The 12230-nt window shown below is 30.8% G+C and overlaps 1 protein-coding gene and 1 long non-coding RNA gene across 9 annotated transcripts in view; one reads left to right on the top strand and one right to left on the bottom strand.

Annotated features, from left to right (window-relative positions):
• The window catches only part of unc80 (unc80, NALCN channel complex subunit), a 43188-nt gene extending 32470 nt beyond the window's left edge, over positions 1-10718 (bottom strand). For 5 of the 8 annotated variants that reach the window (XM_074132146.1, XM_074132151.1, XM_074132148.1 and 2 more), the window contains exons 1-8: positions 10333-10718; positions 8291-8339; positions 5674-5700; positions 5473-5493; positions 3950-4095; positions 3607-3772; positions 1675-1894; positions 1475-1584 (exon numbers count right to left, since the gene is read on the bottom strand). In XM_074132146.1, coding sequence (XP_073988247.1) covers positions 1475-1584; positions 1675-1894; positions 3607-3772; positions 3950-4095; positions 5473-5493; positions 5674-5700; positions 8291-8339; positions 10333-10481 — 888 coding nt within the window. In that variant the 5' untranslated portion in view covers positions 10482-10718. Of the gene's footprint in view, positions 1-1474; positions 1585-1674; positions 1895-3606; positions 3773-3949; positions 4096-5472; positions 5494-5673; positions 5701-8290; positions 8340-8423; positions 10243-10332 lie in introns of those variants that run through there. The other 3 variants (XM_074132154.1, XM_074132150.1, XM_074132153.1) reach the window with 3 other exon arrangements.
• A 371-nt stretch (positions 10719-11089) lies between these two features.
• Positions 11090-12002, top strand: LOC141456323 (uncharacterized). Its single transcript, XR_012459722.1, has 3 exons — positions 11090-11223; positions 11627-11776; positions 11868-12002. It is a non-coding gene; the product is annotated as an uncharacterized lncRNA (long non-coding RNA).
• The last annotated feature ends 228 nt before the right edge of the window (positions 12003-12230 follow it).

The raw sequence follows: 12230 nt of genomic DNA, 5'->3' as shown, positions 1-12230 counted from the left end.
AAAGAAATACTCGTTTTGAAGCCCTCTTCACGAATTGATCTGTTTTACGTGATTATATTGTGCTATTGTATCCACCAATCTTAAATAACAAGAATCGTATAAAATTCCAATTTTTGACAGGTAGTTCCACCAGAGATCACGGCAATTATGTTTTCGTTAAAATCGTTCAACCGAATGTATTAGTTTACTGAAACGATTTTTTAGTTTTTTAAGATTTCCTCAAAAGCGACTTCCAAGTTTACATTTAAACTTAGTATTTACGTAGATCTCTAGTCTATTTGAAACATTACACCCAGCAAAGTGCATTTTGGGCAAAACCTGGAAGAGAAATCCGCTTCTCCGGAAGGCCACCACTATTACATGCTGTTTCTAATCGCTGTGTTGGATGAACACAAGTCACAAAGAAAATTGTTTAGAACTAAAATTTCAAATTTAAAGAACACATAACCTAATATGCGAATATTTTGAATTTTTTTTTAACGTTTCCGTGATTTTCTCAAAAAATACATCAGCGGTCGACATTAACTTTGTGTAACAAGACTCACACTCAGGCCTTCCATTTTTTATAGAAACTTGGAAGGACATCAAACATTATTAATTTATTATTAAATAAATACAAAAACTTTCTTAATTTATAATCCTGTTAGATTAGAATGTCACGTAAAATAATAAAAATAATATTATTGTGTTGGGTTAAATAAAAAGTTCCTGTACAGTTTCATTTAAATACTTTTTTGTGTTAAAATAGTTAGTAATAAAAATTGAAGAAATCCCCCCCGTAAAAACTATTTTTGGAGGAAGTCGGGGAGGGGGAATTTGGACTTCTGTCTAAAATGCCGTTTCTATGAACTGTTCAGTTTTGTTGGCTACATAATGTTAGTGAAATTTATATATTTAAATACGTAGCTGATTCCACTGAAAAAGTAATGTGCCTGACACTAGATTTTTCACTGATCAAATTATTAGAATACACATACATTACGCATTCAAAAAAAGGTAATTTGTTATAACGTTTTAAGTTTGGCAACTACGAACGCTTTTTGCATTTTCAAAACAAAAAATGAAACAACCAGAGTAAAAGTATAGATTAAAAAAAAAAAAAAAATCATGGGAGCTACTTAAACCTTAATTACAGAGAGAAAAAAAAAAATTCACAAATACCAGAAATTCAGAAAAGAACTGAAGTTCTTTAGGTGAACCATATCAGGGAACTACAAAGTTGTACTGTCGTGGTAAAAATTGGATATGTAATGCCATTTGAAAGATATTTTGAGAAAGATGTACGGAAGGAGCCTAAATTGTACTAATTTAAACAGATTTTTTTGTTTAAATCATTAGACTTTAATTAAATCTCCTAAAATAAGAAAAGAAAATGAATGACATTAGCTCAAAATTATTTGAACTGTAATTTATAATTGGAACTGTTTATTCCAAGGTTAATCATCAAGGCACTTCAAACTGGATTCACAAATACCTCATCTTCAATATTTTTACTCGGTGCTGATGTTTCAAAAAAACCAATACTCGCAGTTTGACTAGGTGGACTGTCAGTAGTTAAATATACTTCTCCAGTTGGTGTTTTACCTAAATAAAAATAATCATAAAAATTAACTAATTGCACTTTAGAAATTCTAAATTGATTCATTGGCAAAATTATGAAAATAAGAAACTTACGTTCAACAAATGTCAATGTGGTTTCATGCGATTTTTGCAGCTTGGAACTTTGAGGCCATGCTTGAGGTTTAGGCTTGCAGAGGGCAGTGAAACATCGAGCATCAGGATGCCTATATTCCCACAATGGATGCCATAACTTAACACCATTTTCAAGTCTAAACGTTTGTAAATCTCCTTCTTTTACTTGATGACATAATGGTGCAAGAAGGTAAACAAATAGCTGCAGGAGGAAAATTATTTTTGAAATTAAATTTATTATTTGCTGAAAACATGGATTTTTTTCAATATTATTTGATCACTTTTTCACTAGATTAGTGGCTTTCCATAACATTTCTTCGAAAGAATTCAAATTAATTCGAGTGTTCTTGATGCTGAGGAAGACATCGAGGACTGTCTGTCCAAACTTCTATTTTTAATTCCGACTATAGGGATGTCACGTGTACTAGCACGACATTACTGGCAAACCTGCTGCTTTGGGCGACTGTGTAGGGGATTCTCTCAGGCGAGTTTGTATACTACAAATCCTTGGCTAATTCAGTGTCGAAGTATCGCCAACTGTTTCGTGAAATATTCAGTAGGCATTCAGCGGTTTTGGAAAGATCGTTCGGGCAGAACTTAAGTTTATGCGACGCTAGCCTCTGGAAATTAAAGCAACCAACTCTAAGAAACCCGGCATAGGCTAAATCCATACAGGATTTTTTTTAAAAATCTAGACTGCTCAAAAATTGTGTTAGAAGAAGAGCAAATCGCCTAATTAGATCTACAAGAGAAGCATCTATTTGCTTAGTTACCTCGCGAATAAGGATCCACCCCTTAACCGAATCTGTCTGTTTTATGCAGAGAAAAATCTTATCAATCTGGAAAAATTCCAATCGATTGATTCATATAGAAATGGTTTATTATTTCAGTTTTCTAAATAATGGTAAAATAATATAATTATTAAAAGAGCGGGTGATATTTTGGTGTAAAAGGGTAAAGGAAATGAAGTTGTTGGAGAAATATTTTATTAAAGAGTACAGTTAGATGGTTAATGATTTTTGTTACTAATTTTAGTTTTACATTGTGGGGTAACCTATCTTTTCCAGAGGCTGCTACTTAAACACCGATTCCAACATGTCCACCACACATATTTTCGGGCAAATTTATTGAAATACCCAGCTAGTAAAGCACAATCCTACGTTTGTAATTTTTAGATAAGAGGCGGATTTGATAGTGTTTATGAGCGCGAACCTGTTCGATCCGAGGTTTCCAGTTGAATACATGCGTCTGACAACTACATTTTTATATATTTGAGACATTTTACTAGTAATGTGTGCTTCCGCCCAAAGTGACGGCCACATGACACTTATATAATTTTATAAATTTTTCATTTCTAATTAGAAATGAATACATCAAATAATACTGGCAAAGCTTATATGATAATAAAACGTTTAAATAAAATATTCTTAACGTATGTTAAGTGCCTTTCATGTCAATGTGCTTCATAATTAAAAAAGTGCAATGGCATTCCATCTCGAAAATAGGCATCAATTGACCATGGGTAAGTCTACATCTACTTTTTGATTTTACGATATTCATGGTGAAAATAATTATTCATACAGATTTGGACCCAAAAATGATTTTATCTTCATTTTCTTACGCGTTTGAGTCTCTTAAAAGAAAGAATTTTGTATTTTTTAGACCTAAAAATGTGTTCGATCTTTGAAGAGTGTTATTAAAGACCCATTTCAAAAAACAAATAAAGTAAAATTCAAATGTAAACTAAAATCCATTTTCGTATCGAATAGTGCCAGCAATCACAATATGGTATGGACTGAAACACATGTTAGAAGCAATGGTTTACAATATAACTCTAAACTCTTCCTCAAAATTAGATTTATTTAACATAATAAATTTTGAGCAATCATTTTAAGAGAAGAAAAAAAAACTTACGGTGATACATGGTATTGAGAAAAGATAATAAAATGGGGAAGCTTGATAAATGCCTTTTTCATAATCTGCTTCTGCGCATTCTTCAGCTGCATCAAGAATTATCCAATGTAATATATACAAAAGTTTACTTTCCGACGTTCCAAGGTTTTGTAAATTTGTGTCTTTCCTACAAAGATTTGATTTAGAACTTATAATCAATTTATCCATTACAATTAAAGAGTTGATTAAATAAAAACTTTAAAACATAGGAATAAAGTTTATAATGTAAAAATAAGAATCCAATTCAATAAATTGAAAATATTGAATCATTAAAAAATTTAATAATTAATTAGATTCAACAAACCTATTGTGAAGTAAAGAAGATGTACAATGTAAAATATGCGGAAATGCTGCTTGCACTAATCTCCACCTTGGTATGGATTTAATAGCATCCGTTAAACTTATGGATAATCCGAACTGAAGATTTTGCACAAGAACTTTTTCAAAGGCCTGAAAAAAGGACTGCATTACTGAGTGCAATGTAGGCAGTATTTATCTATAGATAGAATTTGAAGTTAAAGGGTGATCTTTATACAATTTAAAATAACAAAAAATGTCTAATTTATGAATTAAATCTACAACTTCTCAATTAACTCTCCTGTAGAAAGAAATTATTAATCAAGACATTTAGGAATAATTGAAATAATGATATAAAAATGAATTTTGCAAATATTAATATCTATTCAAATCTTGTATCATATATAAATTTCTACGAAGTGTAAAAATTAATTCTTACCAACGCATTTTAAAAAAAGGCAACATATTTATATGCATGTATTTACAAGAAAATGTGAATAATCACACTTTGAAGATTGTGAAATCATATATTGCCGTTCTGTAGTACTTACCGAACATGCGTTAGTAAAATACGCAACAACGTTAAGGTGCTTTCAGATAGAATCGTTGCAAAACTATAACTTACTCCTTCTTAGCTGCAATGCACATCTCGGAGTTATGCATTTTTCCTTGGCAAATTAATAAATGCAAAAAAGAGTTTGTAAGCAATGAAAAAGTCAGGAACCTGAAACTTACTGTAAGTAGAAATATTCCAGCACATAGAGAGTAGAATAATCTCTACTTTTCTATTTACAAGAAGTGCTTCAACCAGCTACAACTCAGAATTCAGCAGTTAAAGAATAGAGTATAAGATAGTTTGAACAAGATTTGTCCCAATCCGATTAGATGATATCGTGATTTACAAGGCAACATATTGGTTTGCTCGGTTTGCTCTTTATCTGAATTAAATTTTTGATAGGGCGTACTTTTTTTAAAAATAAAAAATACTTTCATTATTTTTGAAGTCACTCAACTTATTCTAACTACTTGAAATTTCATTGGGTAGGATCATAAACCAGTTTCTAGATTCTTCTAGATTTATCTGGCTTTCGTTTCGAAATGGATTCCACATTTGTTTTGTTATGGTTTTACTGTATAATCGAATTTTGAGGCGTTTTGAAGGAAATGGAACCTAGTACTTACATTTTTTCCTCCTAGAAACAGATAATCTGTTTTTTACAAAACTCTTTGGTGAATCCAGAACCTTAATTCATAAATAGAACAAGAGATTTATTCGTACTAAACAAGTATTTGTTTGGAAGCTGTAAATAAAGATATTAATTTTTTGACCTCCAATTTGAATAAGTTAAATATTCGTTTGATGATACAGAAACCATAACGTAGAAGGTCAACGACATTACAGGTAAAAATATTTTAAATTACAAAAAACTTTAATTAATTTACTTACATTCCATAAAATAATCAATAAAAATATCAAAATGCTGTGTACAAAACAAGTCATTAAAAAAGAGTAGGCAAGTTTCGCCTTACCTTACACGCTTCCTTTAATTCCTAGGAACGCATAATAAAAAGAAATAATATTACAGCACTAAATAATAAATATGTTCAATATTTTTTAATTAATAAAAAAATAAATAAAAATTGATAATAACTAAAAGAAAACATGCTTCTTTTCTCTTTCTCATATTTATAAAAAATGAACTTAAAAAATCGCGTAAAAGTGACACTTACATGATGTCCAGGAGCTTTTTGGCAGAACTGTTGTTAATTTTAAGCGGACACACATTTTGAGACAGACACACAGTGACAGAGTGCGTGGAGACAGAACAAAAAGCGAGTACATTAGCACAAACAATTATGCGTATTATTGTGTACAAAAATATTATTTACATTGCTTGTTAACATAATTTATCATACATAAAAAATCATATAATTTTTAAGGTTTTTTGTTTTTACAAGTATTTTCCCTAATTTTCTCTGAGTGATTTACAGATTGCTTAAACTTGTACTCTCTAATCTCTAAATATATAGAGTGAAGTTATACACATGAGATAACCTTGCCAAGTGTGCAGTATTAAGCTTATTTATCTAATAATAAAACCTTATTAAGAGAAAGACTTTGATGAAGGAAATTTTCTTAAAATACCCTTCTTTTTTTTACATTTTAAAATAAACTATAAAAAAAAAATAACGTCTCCATGCCAAAATATCTAAGATTATTTCACGGACAAGGGATTTTAGTTGTTTTAAAAAATCATACAATTTTTGAAAGATATGCAGTTTTCAAGCTTTCTTACAGTAGGCCACGGAAGATGTGGCTATTCCACTTTTCCGCGGGGCCGTAAGGAAACCTCTTTCGGAAAATCTCACTGGCTATTAAGGCTTTCTGTCAAGAAAACCTTATTATGGTGTTTAGCCGAATAAAAATCAAGTTTGGCGCAAATGACATTCTCTGACGATGCGCCAAAGAAAACAAAAAATTAAATAAAAAATTCAAGTTGTCTCTCTGTTGAGCATAGAAATATAGATGAACCTTGAGTAAACCAGGCGAAGATGTGTTGCGTTTTTTATTATTATTAAAAACTGATTGCGTGTGTTGACCGGTTTTCTCATGAGAAATCTTTGATCGATAGGGTACCTTGAGTTGTTGTTTGCATATTTTGTGGCTATTTGAATGAAAAGTAAAGTATTGTAATACCTATTTTTTCAGGTACGCTTTCCGTCAAACTACCAAATTAGATGACTATTTGAATGAATGAAAATATTATAACTTTATTCAGGGACATAAGTCTCTTAATTTGAAGACAGACTTCTTACATACTTTCTTTAAAGAAGGAACAGAAGTAAAGGCGCTGACGGTGTAAAAGGATATCTTCCTTAAAACTGGAAAACATGACAACATAAATAGAACTGATTTAGATGATGTTCTTCAGGTGAAGGTATCACTAGCCAGTTATAAATACGTACGGCAGTACATCTTCACGGTGGCCTTCTCCCCGAAAAAGTATAGCACGAAAGCCTTTAAGGAATTTATTTCCCAGTTTTCCCACAAATAAGAAAAATTGATTAAAACATTGAGAAAATATCTGGTACTGCGCAAATATTCATATTAACAAATAGGAAGGCCTTTTTTAAAACTACCCCAAATATTCTTCTACCAACTGAAAATTCGACTAAGCAAGGCCTGCGCTAAATAAGACGAAGATTTGACAATTTTATTTATAACCTGTAAAAAAGAGCATAACAGCAATAGTAGTGTGCATTAATGATGATCTAGAAGAAAACAGTTACTGGTTGGCCGTGACGATACCATGCAATGCTCATACTGAAAGGAGAATTTAGACATGAGAAACACATTGATTTAGTTTTGAGAACACATTTGGAAGTAATACTCATTTGGAGAAATCAGCAAAATGTTACAGCAAAATTGTGTTAAAAAAAAATAGCATTCATAAATTTCACATTGCTTTTTTTGATACATCGACTTTAGGATCATTAGAACTGAAACTATTATTGGTGTAGGAATCACAAATTTTCGTAGTATCTTCTGTTCAGCGATGGTGCAAAGCGATAGGAGTAATGACTATTTTACAGGAAACGAACTACTATGGGACATAAGTTTGAGAGTGGGGTAAAACTGAAAGGTAGTTGACAACCGCTGGCTATAACAGGAGATCCATCTACGGTTCTTTGAGCTGTAGAAGGGTTATTAGGGTCAGCAAGCGGCTTAAATCCATCATACTAGTCTCTACTGGTTATGAATAATGGCACAACTCCACAAGGTTCCACAGGTGACGAAAGCAGAAAAACTGCATTTTAAGAAAAAGGGTTGATTTCTCTAACCTACAAGACTTGCAAGATAACGGTACAAGAAGCTTCTTTTGGATGCAATACTAGAGGAACAGGACCCGCCCATGTATGAACCTGTCTACCTACATTATTATATAAGTAAAGAGTTATATTTCGTCTAATTCAAAATAATATTATAATTGAACAATCAAATTACCCAAGCTGAAAGAATTCCCATTTTTACATAAATAAGTTCAAATGAATCCATGTAAATCGAATTTTAGGAGTCGATTACAAGTTTCACCAATCATATCAGTATGCGTGTTCTAAAAGAAAAATCTGGCAGTGAATTTGTACGTATCATTTACAATAAATCGAGTAAAATGCACAATTTTCAAATTCAACACTGTAATAAGTAATAGTACACATAAATGTATATATTTAAACATATTTTTCAAATATTCTGTACTAATTTTTTGTTTAAGCTTAATTTGCTTCCCACGTATAGGAATATTATTTATGTACATTTAAGCAACGGTTTTAGCTTAAATAGACTTACCATACAAGATGCTTCATGCAGTTTTCCAAGTTTAGGCCTAGTAAAAGGGCTGTAAACAAAATAAAATAATTTTTCATATTAAAAATTAAAATATAACTTTGTTTAATTTAAATAATTTTGTGCAGTTTCATACCTTGTTTGCTGCCATAAAAATATCTGTATCGGTATTGGAACAGCTTGTCCATTAAACTCAGAAGTATTTGTTCTTAAATCCATTATACGTACAGATATAATTATTTTTAATAAATTGAAAACCTACTTCTTTCACAATGACAAATTAAGGTGTCTATTAAAATAAATAAAATAAAACTGCGATAAGAGTAAACTCACGGGATCAGTACATTGATTGTACTGTCCAAGAATTACCTCCTATCACCCCCACGATTGTCGGCAGGAGAGCGCCTGTGCAATAACTACATACCCGCTCACTTTGGAAATAATAAGCATAAATTTAAATTTTTAACTTCATCCTGTTGTTGTGAATGAAAAGTTCGCGTAAATACAAATATTTATAATGGAATTTATTAAAGAAATTCTTATTTTATTTTTAAAGTTTAAAAAAAAATAGTACGGTCAGCCAATTTTTTCTTAAATTAAACCTCAAAGTTTCACTGTATAATTCTTATCTTCAATATTATGGCTTCTGAATAAAAAAATTCTGTGAGGGGATCGAGTTCTCCCTAAATCCGTGATCTACGACTGTACGACAAATCTTACTTATTGAGAAGAATACAAACATTTTTGGCAATTGGGTTCGTTAACAGTATTACCAGAATAAAAAAAAGTGGCACTTTAGAGAGCTCCCTCTTCAGGATTCCTCTAAAATGAATTTCTCTGGAAAATGTTTCAAGTGAAAGTAATAAAAGTTATGTTTAATCTCCAAGAAATACAAAGAAAATCTATTTTAAAAAAATGGAAAAATTTACATTTTTACAACCACAAAAATTTGTGGTTTCAATGGAGTACCTAAATTATACATCAAATTTGAACTCTTTTCTTTTCGTTTTTCAATACCGTTGACACCACACAAGTCGGCAAATATAGGGGTGATGAAGTTTTTTAAGTGGAAGCCAAAATATCAAACACTGAAAAATCAACATTTGATGAAGACTTCTGGTCCAAAATACTGGAACATGCTGGAAATTGAGTTTTTACCGGAGTTATCCCATTTGAAGATTTTCTGACTCCAAAAAAGTGGTTGTTTTCTAAAAAAAAAAAAAAAAAGAAAAGTGTAAAAGTATTTAATGTAAACCCGAATGTTACAGAAAATCGTAGACATTTGTACAATGCATACTTCTTCACTGTTTCTTCCGGACAAAGAATTTTCTTTACCTCGAACTTTTAGCTGCAAAATAATGACTGCCCTTAATAGTATAAAAGACACAGGACCGTAAATTAAGGATTTTTTTGAGAGAAGCTAACCAACCTCCACGACTCACGAGTGCCCTTTATCACATATTTCTGAAAATGTTTCAAATAGAAATAATAGATCTCATCACAGCTGTAGCAATTAATGTTCCAAATTTAAAGATAATCGTGGAGAAAATTTAGCAACTTTGCAGCAATTCCTTTATCTCCGAGAAGAAATTAATAACGCCCTTATTTCTATCAGTCATAGCATGCAGGTTTCATTATTTCTAACTGGTTACGGGTTTTCTTCCAACATCAGAGGTTAATTTATCATTAGTTGAGTATTTGACTTTCAGTCACAAACCTTCAACTAAATTTGCCGATTGTGTATAGTTATTATAACACTTACATAAGATTTGTAACTTGCACGATTAAATTTATCTGGATTCAGTAAATTTATCTTCATAATAAAAATGCATTTTTAAACTTTTAGGATTGTGATATCAAATTCAGGCTGATGTTGACAGATTGTGCATAATTTTTTTTTTTTAAAAACACAAAATATAATCTTTAAGAAAATAATTAATAATATCTGTCAACGCTTCTAACTAAACTCTTTATGATAACCATTATTACTTCCAGGATGCTTAATAATTTACAGAAGAAAATAATGATCACTTAAGTATGCATACTTAGAACAGTACTTTGATGTTGCAGAATGCCTTGATTTAGAACCTAAAAAATAAAAAATATTAAAATAAAAATAGCTCGTGATATTTGACAGATTACTTCCTAAAAAGAAATGATATTCAGCGGAACTAATTGAAATTATTTTCGACATCTTTTACCACGGCTATCAGCGTCTTTTAATATTTAAAGAAAAATGCACAGCATCAAAGGAAGTTTGTGTTAAGAAAAAAATTAAAAGTATTAAGTATTTATAAATACGACTGAGATTTACGATTACAAAGATTTATAGTTTCCTGTAAAGATATCTCAACGATAAAATAGTTGTGCAGTATTATATATATATACATACATACGAGTATATATTAGGGAATGCTAAAAACATATACAGAGTTAGTTGAAAATGTGTTTAGGTACGCAGTGCTGTAATCTTTGAGTTTATCCGAAGTAGCACACATGTTTATTGTATCCCTTACAGGTTTCGAAGTATCATCCATCATCAGAGCTAGATTAATCAACTAGGTGTAGAGATTTCGACTTCACTTACGTCACCGTTTTGCACGACACTTTAGTATTAGTGTAGAATGCAGACTATCAATAGTTGCAATACTCATGCTGAAAGCTCCATCCTAACATAATAATAATAGTTTAAGTGCAAACAAGACAATTTAAAATAATAATAATAATAATAACGCAATTACAATGCAAGGGTTAGGGTTTAGCGAACCCAAAGATAAACTCCAGCCCATAAGAAAGCATAACCACCCATACTTACTCGTTAAACACAATATAAATGACATTCGGTGCACAAACACTGATGCTAAATGGAGATACAATAGATCATTAGAGGTTTTAGCTTTGAACATATTACTAGCTAGAAATTACATCATAACCAGGTAAATATAATCTTAATAAAGTTTTTAAGAACAAATTAGCTAACTTATTTAGAAAAGAGATTTATGCTTTTGCTTATCTTATTTTTCCAATTTAAAACTGCAGTCTTTTCAAAGGATTATTGAAACTCTGTCAATAGTGTGAAGAATGTAAAAATTAGGATCTGAAAAAGAAAGAAAATGTAAACTTATGTTATACAGTTACTCAAATAATTGAAAGATGGATTTTTATTGACCCGATTCAGTCATCGTGAAAAGATTTTACAATTGCTGTCACCCAAAATCTTGCGATCGTAATATTAATTACAGCGATAAAAAAAACTTGATGATTCTGAGACCACAGCTGTTGTATTTTTTTCCATACATAACTCTAACGAAAATCTTAAAAACATCTTTTATTTTTAAGATATACTATTCACAAAAACACACTGTCTGACATCAATTGATCAATTATTTAGAGCAGGCAACCTAAAATACTTCTTTTAAAAACTTAATTTCGAAAATTGGATCTTCGTAACTTCCTGTTAAAAAGCTGAAAGCGAATGTATAAAATAAGGTGAATACCCTCAAATTTCTTTCTCTTACATCAGTTATCACAATTTTAAATGAACATTTTACTCAAATAAATATGAATGTTTCTCATGCAGGTACTAATGAAAGATCTGAATAGGTCACAATATGGAAATAAGACCTCTTGACTCAAGCTCAGCTAAGGCTAAACTCCGACGTCTTTTCCACCACCTATCAATTCCGCCGAGGTCTCCAATTTATCTTGTCTTGCCACAAAGAAAAATAATATGCATTTTTTTAATAGTACACGAATTTACAGAATATTTTTAAAGCCTTTTTGAAAAAAATAACGAAAACCTGAAAACTGCATTATCAAAGTAACACTTCTGCTAGATAATTTCGGCCACAAACTAAGAATGCTTAAACTGAGGATATGACGCTAAAGCATTATCGAAATTGAAAGTACTTCACACACAAAGCGTGAGCAAAAAAGCAGTACA

Source organism: Rhodnius prolixus, unplaced genomic scaffold (genome assembly GCF_049639745.1).
Source record: "Rhodnius prolixus isolate KJV_2025 unplaced genomic scaffold, Rpr scaffold_4, whole genome shotgun sequence".
Classification (NCBI taxonomy): Eukaryota; Metazoa; Arthropoda; class Insecta; order Hemiptera; family Reduviidae; genus Rhodnius; species Rhodnius prolixus.
Note: the sequence above shows the minus strand (reverse complement) of the source record. Positions and strands in the feature narration are given on the sequence as shown.